Below are 16,041 nucleotides of genomic sequence, written 5' to 3' on the forward strand. Positions count from 1 at the left end.
AGCTGGGCCTGCCTGGCTCAGTTCTAAGTCCAGCGAGTTCTGCTTTTCTTAGGTGAGTTTCAGCTCAATTTCTGGCACCCGGTGTGGTGGGCGGAGTGATGCCCAGGTCCTAGTCCAGGGAACTGGTAAATATGTCACCTTGTGTACAACAGGGGACTTCCCAAATGGGATTAAATGATGGTCCCTGATTTAAGGAAACTGTCTGGATTATCTGGGTGGGTCAGAAATGTAAACCCAGGTGTCCTTCTGAAGAAAGAGGCCAAGGGAGAGCTGACAGGCAGAAGAGAGGAAGGCCATGTGCCCCTAGAGGCAAGATGCTGGCATGCTGGCTTTGAGATGGAGCAAGGGACCAGGACCCACGGCAGGCAAGGAGCGTGGCTGGGGATGCTGGAAGAGAAGCAAACCTTCTCCCCAGAGCCCCAGAGGGAGTAGGCTGTGCCCACACTTGGACTTCAGTCCAGCCACGCTGATTCCCAACCCACCCTCCGGAATGCTAAGAGAAGAAACCTGTGTTGTTTTAAGCCACGAAGTCCACAGTGATTTGTGAAAGCAGCCACAGGAAACCCACACACCTGCTCATATGCACATTCCCTATTCCATCCATCGGACCCCTTCAGGGGAGAATGCGGGCCGGCCACCTTCCCCTGACTCTTGATCCCTGCACGAGGGCTCTAGCCAGCTACTGGGGGTGGGGGGTGCACACACTGCCCTTGCTCTGCAGGTCAGGGGGCAACATACCACATTTGCCCATGGTAGGCACCACAGCAGGACAGGGCGTGAGGGAGTTGGAGGAGGGGGTGGGGGGGGACGTGGCTTTAGGGTCCCATGAAGGAAAATGAAATGAAACAAAAACTTACCTGCAGTCTTAAAGCCAGAGCTTTCCGCACTGGGCCAAATCAAATGGGGCAAGTCCTAAAAAATCCAAAAGTCACTAATGAAGAACATGCATATGAGAAGTGCCTACAAGTCATTTTCATAAACACGGAGAGGAGCTACACTCCTACCCAGAAATCTGAAACAAAATGTTTCCAAGTGAACCATCCCCACCAGGAGTCCAGGATTATCCCCTCTTTCCCACAGAGGCCAGCAACCCAGCCACGACTGCATTTTGGGAAGCTGTCCCGGAAGGCAGCCTTGCAGGGTCAAAATTTCATGTACCCAGACCTGAGTTCGAATCCCAGCTCTGCTTCTCACTAATCCTGCGACACTGGCTGGTCCTCCAGCCTCTGAATTCCCAAGATCTTGCAAATTCCAACAGAGAGGCTCATAAGATGCCAGATACGGAGTCCGGAAAACTGGGTTCTAGCGGGAACCATTTCCTTGCTGTGTGTCCTCGGCCAAGTCTCTCAGCCTCTCTGAGCCTCACACCCTCATCTAAAGAGTGAAGTCTCTTTAGAGACTATTTAGACTCTCTCACCCCAGTCTAGACTTGCCCATCCAGCTCTCTACCGTACGTGTCTTCCTGGCCAAAGTCAGCCAGACCAGAACAGATTTCCTGATGGCCCCACAGGGCTTCGGCGTATTAGCCAACGGTGCCTCTATTCTTCCACTTGCTCAGACCCAAGTCCTCAGCTTCATCCTGGACGCCCCTCTCTCTCTCTCAATCCACAGCCGATCCCAGCAAATCCCACGGGCTCCACCTTCAAAATACATTGGAAACCTGCAGCTAGCAGCCCACCATTCACCACCCCGGTCCAGTACTCCTCCGCCCTGGCCTGGTCTCCCACCCACCTCCTCTCTTGCAACCGCTTCTGCCCTCGTCCTCTGTCCTCACCCCTGCCACCGGGGTGCTTTAGAAAGATGAGCCACAGTGTGTCAGCTTCTGGCTCCAAACCCGTACGGCTTCCACCTTACTCAGAATAACAGCCAGGATCCTGGGCATAAGCCACACGGCCTTCCCTGATCTGGCCCCTCCTCAACCTCCTGGTCTCCTGTCGTCTACCCACTCCCTCACTCCGGGGGCCCCCAGGTCTCCTTGCTGCTCCTGGACCACACCAAGCACACCCTGCCTCTGGCCTCGCTATCACAGCACTCGGGAAAGCTCTTCTCCTGGACATGGCCTTGCCCTCCCTAGTTCCACTCAAGGCTCAGCTCACCTGTCACCTCCTCCAAGCACGCTCCCTGACCACTGGCGACTAGAGAGCGCTCACCGCCATCTCTCCCAGTCCACTCTGCCCGCTGTACTTCTCTCCGCAGCCCAAACCACTGCCAACTACGGCTCAGACTGGCACCCCTGTTTACTTCCTTCTCTTGCCCCAAGAAGGCAGATTTCTTAAGACAGCCTGCTTTGTTCTCTACTATCCCAGCACCCAGAGAGGAGCCCGCCACCCAGAAAGCCGTCCCCGAACACCGGAAGTGAATGGCTGCCTCAGAGCCTCTTGTCCACTTGACCCTTCACGGTCTTCTCTCCTGCCAACAAACTCCCAACAGAGCTCTCTGCCACGGTGAGAATGCTGCAGAGTCTGGGCTGTCCGCAACATAGCAGCCTCTAACATGTGTGGCCATGAAGCACCTGAAATGTCTAAATTTAAATAACCACACGTGACTAGAGGCTCCTGCACCGACGAGGCATCTTGGGCAACGTGGGAAATTGCTGTAACTGGCTCTCAGTTTCCCCTCCGCAACAAGGGACAGATGATAATTTACACTAAGCATGTATCTTCAGGCACTTTCCGGTAGAGCCTGGGGACAAGTGTCCACGAGAATGTTCTGGCCCTGGTTTCTCAGAGACGAAAGCAAGTGCAAAACAGGACAGGTGAGTGGGCTCTGAACCTGGAGGCCTTCTTGGGAGCCTAGCACAGGCCTGGGGGGGGCAGGTTTTCTCCCCTGCAAAATGAGCCAGACACATCCTACCTTATGGGACAGGAGCAAGTGGAAGGACCTTGTGAAAATATTCTGTCATGGGACTTTTTTAAAGCTCAGTAAATTGATACAGGGTTATTATTCACTATTCTCTAGTGAAAATCTAATAACAGAAAATGAACAGAATCTCCTTTAAAGATTTACAGATTACAACTCTGTAGCAAGGGTAGCAAGCCCCATGGGACCTGCCAGGAGAGAACCAACAGAACCAGGGAAGCCAGCCCCTGCGGGTGGGCAGGGAGGACCCCAAGGCCGTGAGGGGAGAGACCACTGGACAGGGCTGTCCTGGGAACAGAAGACTAGCTCTGCCAGAAGTCCGTGAGAGGGGGTGAGGGCTGGAGAGCGAAGTGGCCATAGGTACACAAAGGACAGATCACCTGTCCTGGACACCAGCCATAGGGGTAAATGGGTGAGGGAGGGCACAAATTAGGGGGTGGAGGAGACTCAGAAGAAAGTCACCAAAAGCCAGGGGCTAAGTGGTGGCCACTGAACAAGGGGATTGGGGCGGGGGGTTGCAGACAAAAGCGGAACTCGAGGCCAGCTTTGGAGGAAAGGGCAAGGGGAATCTAGGGAGACAGGAAGGCTCTGTGCCTTCCCAAATCTGGGGCCACAGAGGGAGGGGCGGATAGGAAGTGGATAAATGCAGCAACCGAGATAATCCCAACTGTTCTTCTAACAACCCCTACACTGGGAGTGGGGGGTGGGGGGGGCCGGGGGCATGCTCACCTCTGCAAAGTAGGTGTCTATGGAAACGCGCCTACCTCTCGCACCTTCCCGCGGCTAACAGGCCGCAAAGGCTTACAGACCAGGAATAAGAGGCACAAAAAGTGAAGCGCCTGGCCTAGGTCAGAGGGCTTTTAGGTTTCAGGGCGAGATTCGACCGGGCGGCTGGCAAAGCCCTGCGGGGTTCCACCCTGCCTGGGACTTTGCGGTCCTGAGCGCCAAATACTAAGGAACACCCGAGGCATCCTACTCAGACCCTGCCCTCCCTCCGATAATCTCCCCAACTCGAAGGGGCCTCCTCGTCGCCAGTGTAGACAAAGCTCAGCCACGAAAGTCCTACAGAAGGAGGCTGGGGGCGGGCCTTCCTTACCTGCGTGGTCCGCTCAGGCCCCGCCCCAGGAGCCGCAGGGGGATCCAGGAGGGGCTGCCGGCCGAGGGGGCGCCGGAGGAGATCCGGGCCTGCGGGGTGCCAGCGTCGGCCCCCCGGCCCAGCGGGCAGCGCCAGGGCGGCGGCCAGGAGGCTCCAGGTGAGCACCGACGTGGCGCGCCCCGCGGCGCCCGCCGAGCCCATCGCCCCTCCGGACCCGCGACCCCAAAGTGGCGGGCGAGCCGGAGTCGCCGGAGCTTCCGGACCCCAGGCCCGCCCCGCCGCGGAGCATGCTCAGTGCGAGCCACCCTGGAAAGTTTTCTGGAATGGACTCCGGCATCTGGGGCTAGGAGGGCGGGGACGCTGCTGGGAGGGGGGCGGGCGTGGGAGGGAGGGAGCAAGGCGAGGGCCACACTTGGGTTTGCTCGAGTCCCGCCCAGGGCCTCAGCTCCACCCAAATCGGATTCAGATGGGGTCACTCCTCTGCTCCCAAAGATTTCAGTGCTTCCAAGTGCTCCTCCACTGATGCCTACCCAGTTCTCAGAACCACCTCCTTCAGGAAGCCTTCCCTGACACATGCACACACCATACTGAGCTGAACCCAGAATCTGCTCCAGACGCACCAGCCCCTTATTAGAGAACGGAGAAGCATTTGGAGAGGCAGAGCCCTGAGTGCTGGTGAGCCCAGAGAGGACAGGACAGCATAGATGAGCTGGGAGGGAGACCGGCAGATTCTGAGACAGGGGGAAAGGCCACTCTCACTTTCTATTGGATTTAGCTCAGTCGCATTGGGCTCTTACTGCCTGAGCCCCTAATGTGGAGTAGCCCCTGGACTTGCCCAGGTACCCAGACTGGTAGTCAGGCCAGCCACTGTGGGACATCTCTGGGGAACCAGAGAGAGGGGATTTGGTGTCTGGAGCCAGGAGGCTTGAACTCTCCATGGGGGTAGGGTTGTGCCTTGCAGGGGAAGATAGATACTGGGAGGAACCCAGGTAGAGCAGTTTCTTTGCTTCTTCCTGCTTCCTCTGAGTCCTCAGTGACTTGCTCCTTGGGGAGAAGGAGGGCAGCCTGTCATGCAGTCTCAGGCCAGGAAGCCTGGCACCTGTCACTTCCCTTTCCCTCCAACCCCTCGAAGGACAGGCCCTCCCTAACTCAACATGGACTAAGGAGTAAGGTTTGAGATTCTGAAAATTTATTACCCAGGCTTCCCACCAGAGGTACAGTGCCCTGGGGGGGGGGGGGGGGGGTCCTGGCAAAATGCCAGGAGTGAGACACAGCCAAAGGCTAGATGCTAGCATATTGTGGGACCATCAGTTCTATTTGACATGAGTCATTTAAAAGATGATTTTAATACCCAGGCAACTTTATAATAAAGTAATCCCCCAAAACACTATATTTTTAAAACTAAATTTTGAGTATCCAAAGAAACAGCCAACATAAAAAGCAAGAACTTTAGGTTATTGTCCCATACACATTCTCAGAAGCCTTGGAGGTGCTTCGAAGGAAACATTTAAGCAGCCCGGGGTAGAAGAGAGGGTCCTGAAGCCAGCCAGACACAGCTGTTAATATACCCGTCCCATTTCCTGGTTGTGAGACCTTGAATAAGCAACTTCACTCTAGCTGTCCGTCACTTCTATGAGAAGAAAATCTGGATACTAGTTGCCATCTTACCCACCTGGAAGGTTGATGAAGTATAAAAACTAGAAACTTGAGATGGACATCCAGATTAAGGATACAAAATTCCCCTTCTCTGTTGCAGTGGATTCCCATGGTACTCCCACCCTGACCCTCATAAGGAATTAAGCTTCAAAGATACATGTGTGTTCACTGCTGTATCCCCAGTACCCAGGACAAGAGCTAGCACCTAGTAGCTGCTCAGTAAATGTTTGCTCAAGGAAAGAACAGATGCTGAATTGATCTGGATGTCTATCTCCCCACACACCCATGAGATCCCCGATGTCTGGACCTTGCCTGATTCCTTGCTGGCCTGGCAATGGTTCCATCAGCAGGTTCTCTGTAAAGGCTGAGCGAATGAATGACCCCACAATGTCCTGTTCTTAGTGGGGGCTCCGTGTAATAGTCTCTCTACACATCATCATAGAGGAAAAGTATTGACTATTCATGGAAGAATAGGATTAAAACCAAGGCTTCAGGCTAACAAGTTCAGAGGTGGTGGTGGACTGTGCGGTCCAAAGACGACCAATTGGTACAGATAGGAACAGGACAGGAGAGGGACCTGGTTTAGCCACTCTGACCCAGACCTTCCTCACCAGGAAGATGAACAGAGAATAGTACCACTCTCAGAGGGCAGTTGAGAAAGTTACTGACATTATCAAGCTAAATGCTTAGCACATTGTACAGGCTCAGTAAACTTAACCGAGGAACACCCTCCCCCGCGGCTGAGTACCCCCCCCCCCCACAATTCCTTCTGGAGAAGCCAAAAGACCCCGGGAATCCTCCGAAAGCTCCTCCGGCTGAACCCCGCGCCTCCTGCCAGGCATGCTCAGTACAAGAGCGGTCCCGGGCGGGGGCGGCTCGAAGTTTCGGGCGGACCGCCCAGGCTCCTCCCTCCCGCGGGGCCGCGCGGGGAAGGGGGGGACCGGAGCAAGAGGAAGGAGAGCGCGCAGGCCGGAGGAGTCCGCGGAGCGCGCTGCGCCCCTGCCCGCCGGGTCCGTGAGTCCGCTGTTGCCGAGCTGGCGGGGACGATGCCCCGGGCGGCGGGCCGAGGCGCCGCGCGGCGGCGGGGGCGATGCGGCCGGCCCTCCGCCTGAGCGCCCCCGATGGCCCGGGGCACGGCGGCCTGCGAAAGCGACACGCGCCTGCCGCTGGGCCGGGACGCCGTGCGGCCGGCGCCCGCGCTGCTGGCCCCCGCCGTACTGCTGGGCGCCGCGCTCGGCCTCGGCCTCGGCCTCTGGCTCGGCTGCCGCGCCTCCCGGTCGCGCCCGCGGCATCAGGTGGGTCCACCGGGCGGGTGGCCGGATGGGGGGCGCGTGCGGGCCTCCTGGGTCCCATCGGCGCTGGAGCGAGATCCCGGGAGTCGCGCGCACCGGGTCCTGCCCTGGATTCCCCTCCAGCCCGAGAGTGTTGTAGACCGAGACCAGAGGGGGACGGCAGAGTGACAGGAGCGCACCAGTCTGGGGTCCGCCAGAAGTGGCTGCTCCTTCCGACTCTGCTCTGCCATCACAGGCAGCCACTAAAGCCCACGGAGGCCTCAGTCTCTCATTGGGAGCACCAAGGGTCTGGACTCGCCGCTGGCGGAGGGGCCCAGCTGAACACGGTGGACAGGAGGGCTGCGATTCCCAGCCCTGTCCATTCTGCTGCTTGCCCGGTGGGTTACCTGAATAGCCTCTCCAGTCCCAGCTGCCACCCTGGCATGCGTTCATGCATTCATTCACAATGTCATCCCTAGAGTAAAAGTGTGCTGATCACCCCTGCCAGCCACAGTCCTGTGCAGGATAGACCCTGCCCTTGCTGCTGAAGGGTCACAGTCTCCAGAAAACGCTAGATGTCAGGTGAACGTCTGACTGTAGCCCAGGCTGGGGAGTTGGGTGATGGAAGTGATGAAGCTAGCTAGCACTTGCAGATGGCCACTGTGTGCTGGGCACTGAACTAGACTCTGCACCTGCCTTACTCTGCACCTGACTTATCTCACTGATTCCCCAGGACAGCCTTGGCAGTTTGTTCTATTAAGGACCCTATTTTGCATTTGAGAAAACTGAGGCGCAGTGTGGTTCAGTGACTTGCCAAAGTGACAGACGTGTGTCTGAGCCCAAAGTCACTGTATTCTTCATGGGTGGCAGTGGTCACAGGAGATTCAGGGACGGTTTTCATGACCTTTGTTACAGAATCGGATGTTGTGGGGAGATGTGGGCACGCAGCGGGCATTTGATCCGTGTGGTGTGATCACTGCCCTGGGTCCTTGCCACTTTGACCTCTTTGAGGGATGAAGTCGGTAGGATGTGAGATGAGGCGCGCGGTCTTTTTCCCTGCATTCCTGGCCCATGCAAGAAGGAGACAAGTCCGGCAGATTGCTTCAGACTTTGGGGAGTGTTTTGCTGGAAAGGCATGATAAAGGTTGAACGGAACTTACAGAACGAGATACTTGTAGGTCCGTCTGAGGTTGTCACATCCTGCTGATGGTTAAGGAACACTGAGGGACACTGGCTTCTTGTGTGAAGAGGGGAATAACACACGCACAACCTTTGCTGGGTGTCCTGTTCCGAGCTGTTTGTGGATTTTTGGTTCTCTATTCCCGCCCCCAAACCTCTGAGTGGGGGAGCTGTTATTATCCTCACTTTCCAGAGACAGGAGTCCAGGCTCCCCCACGTTGTTCTTGGTCCAGGGGCACGTGATGAATAAACCATAGGGCTGGGTTTCAACCCCAGTCTGTTGGGACCCCTAAATCAGAGCGTTTAGTGTTCTGCCACCTGGTGACGTAGTGGATAGAATCTGTCTTAGACTGTTCGGACTGCTCTTAAGAAAAATATCATAAACTGTGTGACTCACAAACAACAGAAGCTTCTCTCTCACAGTTCTGGAGGCTGGAAGTCCAAGACCAGGTGCCAGCACTGCTGGGTTCTCGCAAGGGCCCACTTCCAGGCTGCAGACTTCTCACTGTGTCCGCAGAGTAGAAGGGTCAGGGAATCTCCGGGACCTCTTTCGTAAGGAGGCCTCTACCCTCAGGACTTAATCGCCTCCCAAAGGCCCCACCTCCGAATACCATCACCTTGGGAGTTGGGATTTCAACTTATGCTTGGGGAATGGGGCACACACCTTCAGACCGTGGCGGTGGCCCATTTCACAGCTGAGTCAGCTGAGGTTCAGAGCAGTTAACCAAGCTATCTGAGGTTGGGCCCTGGTCAGTAAGGGCTGAGCTAGTCCAGTTGAAGGTAATGGTGGCTCAGACCAGGGCAGAAGCCATGGTGGGGGTGGGATGCGGTCTCTGGCTCCAGAGTCTGGCTGATGGGATTTTCAGATGATTTGGATGGGACCTTAGCAACAGCCTTCTTTCTAAGTGGACTCCTTTCCTCCTCTCTTCTTTAAGTCTCTTTTCCTAAAACCCAGCAGTGACTCTCTGGGTTAAAAGCTTCCAATGACTTCTGACTGCTTGCAGAGGGTTATGTCCGATTTCCTAGCGTAAAGAAGGGCTGCGCAAGATGGTTGCCCTTCCCTGGGGCATCCTTCCGAACGCAAGGTGCCGTGTGCCCCTGCACCCCTGCGTTCCAGCCCCCCTTGCTCCCTCCATCCCCCAGCATCTCCTTGCTCCCCTTCTGCACATCCCTTCTGTCTGCCTGAGCGACCTTTCTCGGCTTGCCTGCTCATCCTTCAGGATGCACAGAGTTGCCCCTCCAGGCACTTCTACCCTCGTGCACCCCGGGATCTCTGTTTTCCTCTGGTCCACCTCACCCCACTCGTAATTGCGTGTTGTACCTCTTTCTTTTTGCTGCTTTTCTTTCGTTTTCATTTCATCCTTAGAACTTTGGATTGCGTCGACATCCCACGTGCACTTCGAGCGTTCATGTACAGGCAGCAACCAACGCCCCGGTCCACTCGCCGCTTCCCAGCAGCCACCTCGTCCAACTCTTTCAGCCTCCTTTTTGGTCATTTACTTCCCCTTTGTAAACAACCTGCTTACTGGGCTGCTCCTTGCATTTGGGGCTCTGGGCATAGCATGGACTTCCCGCTGTGGACTGGGGGGCAGTTCAGTTCTCTTTTCTCTTCACATGCACACCCATCCCAGCCACCCCCGCCGTCACCCGCCCTCTGTGGCCATTGGGCAGTTTTGGTTAAATCAGTATTCAGTGTTTCCTTTCTTACGATTCCGGAAGCACTTTTCACCGCAAGTCAAGGATCAGCTACGATTATGATTCTTTTCCTTTTTGTTACTGTATTTTGTCTCATCTGAAGTTGTTATCCAGGGCTCCCCGCACCCCGCCACATTGGCTTATATTCTGCGTACTTACTCACTTAATGCAGGATTCCCCTCCATTTCTGTACATCTTTTTTTTGAGAATTTTGAAGGCATTAAGTATTGGATCGATTTTATCTTCTTGCAAAACACCTCTCCAGTAAACTTCTCACCTGCTTCAGCCTGAGTTGGTTGCTGTCTGGACCCACTGCCACTCTCAGCTGGACCAGACCAGCAGCACCAGCAGCAGCCCCTGGGAGCTTGTTAGAAATGCTAATTCCTGGGTCCCACCCCAGACTCTCTGATGAGAATTTTTGCAGGTGGGATCGGCAAGCTGTGTTTAAGGAGCCTTTCCAGTGCTGTTTTTGTTCTTCAGCTTCGAGAAGCAGCTGCCCCTAGGCTCTTGCTCTCACCAGTGGGGCCTCTCAGGGCTGATCACGCTGGAAACTTTGTCACCTCCCCGAAGTTGCATCCTCTTTCAGGGACCCCCCACTGTCTTTCTGGGTTCATTTACTCATTTGGGTGGAGCACAGCCTCCAGGATCTTCCAGAGAAAGATGGGGGGAAGGGATTTTGAGAACTTCCATGTCTGAAATTATCTACGCCCTCCTCTCTTTATTCTTGACTTGGTGAGAGTAGTTAGGTCATGGAATTCCAGGCTGGAAATAATTTTCCCCCAGAATTTTGATGGCATTTTTCCCATCATCTCCCAAGTGCCATGGCTGAGGGGGAGAAATAGGATTTTGTTCTGATCCCTGATAACTTTGTTTTGGTCCCCGGTGGAATCTGGAAGCATCTCTTCTTTGTTCCCAGCACATAGGAATCACACAGGTTGGGGGTTGGTGGCACTTGGATGTCCTCCTTGGGGCGTGCACTCCGGAGGCCTTTCCAGGGGTCAGACTCACTCCCTTGAGTTCCTTCACGATTCTTTACCTTTTAAAGATTCTGTTGCATCTTTCGGGAACTCGTCTCATGTTCTGGTTGAATTGGACTGCCAATTGCCTTCCTTCTCTCCTGTTTTCCGTCTCTTTATCTTTTTAGGCCATTTGTGGAAGGCTTCTCCCAACAACGCTTGTGTTGAGATTTTCACATTTCTCAGTTCTGAGTGTCCTTTTCTGTCCTCAGAACGTTCTATGTTCATGCTGCCCTATTCTTATTTTGTGGGCGCGACATCTTCCCTTGGCTCTCTGAGGATGTTACAGTTGTTTGTTTGTTTGTTTGTTTTAATAAACAACTTCTCCTTACACAGCGTCTGTTTCCATTTTGCTTTTTCCTTTTGTTCCTTTGGGGTTTTCTTTCATGTTAGAGTCTGTCCTCAAGTGGCTGATGAGCCTTGGCTTCCTGGTCACTTTTAACTGGGAAACAAAATAATGATGCTTCTCTATGGAGTGGATGAATTTTATGCCTGGATATCTCTACTGTAGGATGATCTGGTTGGGTCCTTTCCTATAGAACCCTTGTAATGGCCAGCTATAACTCAACAAACAATCCCTAAATCCTTGGCTTCATCATCTGCCCCTCTCCACCATACCCAGACTGATGCAGCCACAAGGCCTTCCCTGGACAGGCTGTGCATGCTCCTGCCACAGGGCCTTTGCACTTGCTGTGCCCTCTCCTGGAAAGCTTGTCCCTGACATATCTGAATGGCTGGCTCTCTCACTTCCTTCACATTTCTTCTCAAATGCCACCTTGCTCAAGAGATCTTCCCCTCCATTCTCCTATCTTCCATCATTTTTCTCTCTAGCATTTACCACTGCTAACTTACTACTTATTTATTTACATCTCTCTTCCATCACTGGAATGTAAACTCCACGAAGTCAGGAGTTTTATTTTGTCCATTACTCATTCCCAGTGACTAGAATAAGCCTTGATGCTTAGTATTGCTTCGTAGCAGTTGCTAACTAACTTCTTCAGTGTAAAGATTATATCCATGAGCAGCCATAAGAGGGACTTGATCTGGGGTCTCTAGCATAATGGGATTTCAAATACAGTTGATCATTATGATCTACGGAATCATGGCAAACAGAGAATTAACAAACACTGAATCATTGCTCTCAGGGGAAACACAAGGCTAGGTTTCTGCAAGACTCCAGCCACAACGTCTTCATTAATGGGCCAGTACGTAACCTTGTGTGCTGTGTGTTTCAGTATAAAGACACCCTATTGAATACATATTGTTATTGTGTTAACAGTGAACTTGCAGCCAATGGCACAAAATAGCTCATGCCTGAATGAAGCTTCTCCAGCACACATTTTCTCCATGACTCATACACCAGCCTTCTTGCCCTTAGGAACACCGCACAGCACTTAACATGACACGTACGGGTCATTCTTAAACAACCACATCAGCAACGGGAAGCACAGACATGTGGGAGAAGAATGGCTTTCACGGAACACGAAAGGGACTCTAGTCTGTGGCGGGAGAGCTGACCCAGGAAGGCAGGGCATCACCTTCGCTGGCTCTCTGTTGGACAAGGCATGGCAGGCAACTCGATTTTTCACCATGCTGTCTGTGCCCGGGGATGACCACAGGAGCACCACAAGTGTTGATTTGGGGGTTACAGATAAATTTCAGCAAGTAAGCAAATTTACAAATACAGACTCTACCAATACCAAGGATCAACCGAATTTCATTACACAAATGATTTTATAATTTAACGGTACCTAAAATATTTTCTTGAAATCATCCAATGGCATTATGGGAAATAATAGGAAAATTAATGATTATGTGCCATATCCTGTATTCAGCTGTTAGCCCAGGTTGCTCACAGGCTACCAAGGGCCCCCAGCCTAGAAGAACAGTGGAGTCACCTTTGATCCAAGTGTGACCTCCAGGTCCTGAGGACATCCTGAGGTGGGGAACACTGGGGCTTCTCAGGAAGCTGATGCCTGGACAGTGTCAAAGGCTGTGTGGCTGACCCCTGGCGGGGTAGGAGGCGTGACGCTACACACAGAGGGCCAGGCAGAGACATAGAGATGGGCACAGGTCGGAGGGGTTGGAGGTTGATGGCTCAATTCCCAGGGGACTAGGCTGACTGGCTTCAATGTGTTCTCCCTACCCCCATCTTTGGATTTTAGAAAGACGACGCTCAGAGTCTGCTCAAGAATTTAGAGTCTAATGTCCAGGACCCCTCAGAAACCGGCTCCCCATCAAGGAGGAGGAGGAGGGAAGCCCAGACGTCAAAAGAGGAGCCTGTGGATGTAAGCTGCGTTTTTGGGTTTATTTGCCGAGTCGAGTGTTGGGTGTCATACGCAACAGCGTACGGTCAGTGCAGATGCCATCCAGATGAGCCTCTGAAAGACTTCCTGTCCCAATTGGGCTTCTTTGCTGTCATAGAATTTACATGTGGCAAAATGCACAAATTTGAAGTTTACGGTTAGATAAGTGTATACATCCTGGTAACCAGAGCACCAATCTGGAACGCTCCATCACCCCCAGAAAGTTCTCCAGTGCCCCTTTCTGGCTTACCCTCCCACATCTCCCTCACCCCTGCCCTGCCCCTTTCAGAAGGAGACATTGCTGTGATTCCCCATCACCAGGATGGTTTTGCTGTTCTAGAATTTCACATCAGTGGGATCGTGTGCTTTCTCGCACTGGTCTTGCCTGAATGTCCTGCTTTCGAGGCTTAATCATGTTGTTGCGTGTGTCTATAATCTGTCCCATTTAATCGCCCAATCCACTCTGGGGATATAGTGTAGAGCAGGCTGTTTCCCGTGTCTGGCTATTCTGATTAGGGCTTCTGTGAATGTATGTGTATAAGCTTTTTCATGTCGTTTTATTTCTTTTTAAGTGAATGTCAAGTAAATATCCAGGCCCTCTTGACAGACATGTTAAAGGTGGATTCTCCCTGGTCCTTCCTCGCTGGCCCCCACCCTGTCCAGCCTAAGCCTGCCCATAGGGCACCACTTTGTGCGTGAGCTCCCTGGAGAGAGACAATGTTTCTGCCAAAGGTGTGCTATTTCTAGACACTTGCTGCTCCCCAGAAAGTACCATGGATCCTGGTCATTTAGCCTCAAATGCCCAAAAGGAAATATAGATATTTAGGGAGATAGATATGTAGGTAGACAGAGGTAGAGGGTTCCTGAGAAAAGGGGAAAGGTATTTTGTTGTTGTTGTTCGGTTTGGGTTTTGTTTTTTAAACACTTACTGAGCACCAGGCATTTTCCCATGTGTCACTTTTGAGTGAGGTGAACACTCGTGTGAATTACCTCCTGCACCTCTTTCAGCAGAACCATGAGGTAGATTTTATTTCTGTCCCCTTCTTGAGGATTCTAGAGGCTGGCTTCCATTATGCAGCCTGGGGGAAGGACTGGCTGCCCTCGCAGGGCTGGCATGGGGAGCCAGAGCCAGGGCTGGAGTGAGCCCCTGGCATGTAGTTGCTCTGTGTCCAGCCCACGCTCCCTGCCTCCCCGTCCCCAAGTGCTCGTCTCTCCCCATATGTCTGTATGTGTGTGTGTCAGGGTGTCTCTCTGGAGATCCCTATCTCTCTCTCTTTCATGTCTCTCTCCACGTGCATCTCTGTGTTTCTGTGAACAGGTGGGTTCCTGATGTCTCTCTTTCCTTCATCTGTCTCCCTCTGTTCCTATCAGCCTGTCTCATCAAAACCCTGTTCACACCCATGAAAACACACAGCTACATAAAAACACACACACTGTGGTCATAACAGCACTCTTCGGCCAAAATGTGGAAACCCAAGGGTCCATCAGCTGACAAATGGCTCAACAAAATGTGTTCTATCCATAAATGCAATACTCTTGGGCCAGAAAATGGAAGGAAGTGCCGAAGTAGTCCACAACATGAAGGAACCCTGAAAATATCATGCTCACGGAAAGAAGCCGGTCCCAGAAGACCACATATCATGAGATACCATTCATATGGAACGTCTACAACAGACATTGACAGACAGAGAGAGTAGGCTGGTGGGCGCTTGGGGAAGGGGTGAGAGAGGAGAGACAGAGGTGAGAGCTAAGTGGTGTGGGGTGTCTTTCTGAGATGATGAAAGTGTCCCAAAACTGATTGTGGGGCTAGTTCATATATCTGTGAAGATACTGAAAATTACTAAAATGCATGCTTCACATGGTCGAATTGCATGCATACAGTCCTGCTCATGCAGAGGGCGGCCTTGGACGTAGTGAAAACACATTGGCTCAGGGGATCCTGGTGCCTGGATCCCAGGAACCCAGCCCTGTCACCTGTTTGCTGTGTGATGCTGGGCAAGAGATATAACCTCTCTGAGCCTCTGGTTTCTTGGCTTCACGAGGACGGTCATGATGCTGGCCCGAGGGTCACCCATTGGTTGACTCTGTGAACTTCCCAACTATGGGATTTAAGTGTTCATCAGTGTTTCCAGGGAAGCCAAGTCCTTCTACCTCCCTGGAAGCCTCGCTCACGTTTTTACCTAGTAATGTTTTACCTGTTAACCATTTAGCAACACCAGATGATCAAGCTAATCACTGCCAAGGGCCAAGTTAAAGATTTGCCTGTTCCAGTGACTGGCTCACTAGAATGCCCTGCCTTCTGCAGACCGAGCTTGTCAGCAGATCTTGGCCAGGACCAATTCTGACAGGGTGAGCTGAGCTCTGACTGTGATGTCCCAGAATGCACGGAAAACCAAGGCACTTATAGTTCGCGCCACTCCTTGCCTAAACTTTATTTTGATAATACCTCACGTCAAATCAAAAGCAAACAGAAAATTCCAGAAGGCTCTTCCACATGCCACGGCACAGCCTTGGGTCTCTTCATCCTGTCCTTTTGCTCCGGAGGAGGGAGAGGGGATGGCTTGTTCGTGGACGCCTCCGGGCGCTCACTGAAAGGACGCCTCTACATTGGTGAGTGAAAGGCCTTTTCTTTTCCTGCAATTATGTTTTCACTAATTTTCTGAATAATTGCATTGCTTCCGCCGAAGAATTTTTACATGGTAGGCTCGCACTAAAACCAATTTTCTGTACAATTGTATTGCTACGGTTGAGAAGATTATCAGAATTTGGAAGCCATCTGAACTTAATAAGAAAAGCTGTGGGGGGGGAGAAAAAAACTAAAAACAGCAGAAGTCTGTTCACTCCTGGATTGCGTGTGCCAAGTGCTTCCGGGTCCTTCATCCTGATGAACACCATGATCATCACGGGGCCAGTCCTTGGTCCTCTAGGGGCTTGTGGTCTGCAGGTGGGTGGGCGGGAAGCAC

General features: G+C 52.7%; 2 protein-coding genes across 3 annotated transcripts in view; one reads left to right on the forward strand and one right to left on the reverse strand.

The window, feature by feature from the left end:
* LOC111149087 (EvC ciliary complex subunit 2) overlaps positions 1-4,156 on the reverse strand; it is a 117,295-nt gene extending 113,139 nt beyond the window's left edge. Inside the window, exons 1-2 of the mRNA XM_022506000.1 lie at positions 3,956-4,156; positions 858-912 (exon numbers count right to left, since the gene is read on the reverse strand). Coding sequence (XP_022361708.1) covers positions 858-912; positions 3,956-4,156 — 256 coding nt within the window. The remainder of the gene's footprint in view (positions 1-857; positions 913-3,955) is intronic.
* A 2,576-nt stretch (positions 4,157-6,732) lies between these two features.
* LOC111149104 (EvC ciliary complex subunit 1) overlaps positions 6,733-16,041 on the forward strand; it is a 61,116-nt gene continuing 51,807 nt past the window's right edge. For both annotated transcript variants that reach the window (XM_022506026.1, XM_022506027.1), the window contains exons 1-2: positions 6,733-6,906; positions 12,938-13,060. In XM_022506026.1, the coding sequence (XP_022361734.1) occupies positions 6,733-6,906; positions 12,938-13,060 (297 nt within the window). The remainder of the gene's footprint in view (positions 6,907-12,937; positions 13,061-16,041) is intronic.

This window comes from Enhydra lutris, unplaced genomic scaffold (assembly GCF_002288905.1).
Source record: "Enhydra lutris kenyoni isolate GAN:26980312 unplaced genomic scaffold, ASM228890v2 scaffoldscaffold21, whole genome shotgun sequence".
NCBI classification, from domain to species: Eukaryota; Metazoa; Chordata; class Mammalia; order Carnivora; family Mustelidae; genus Enhydra; species Enhydra lutris.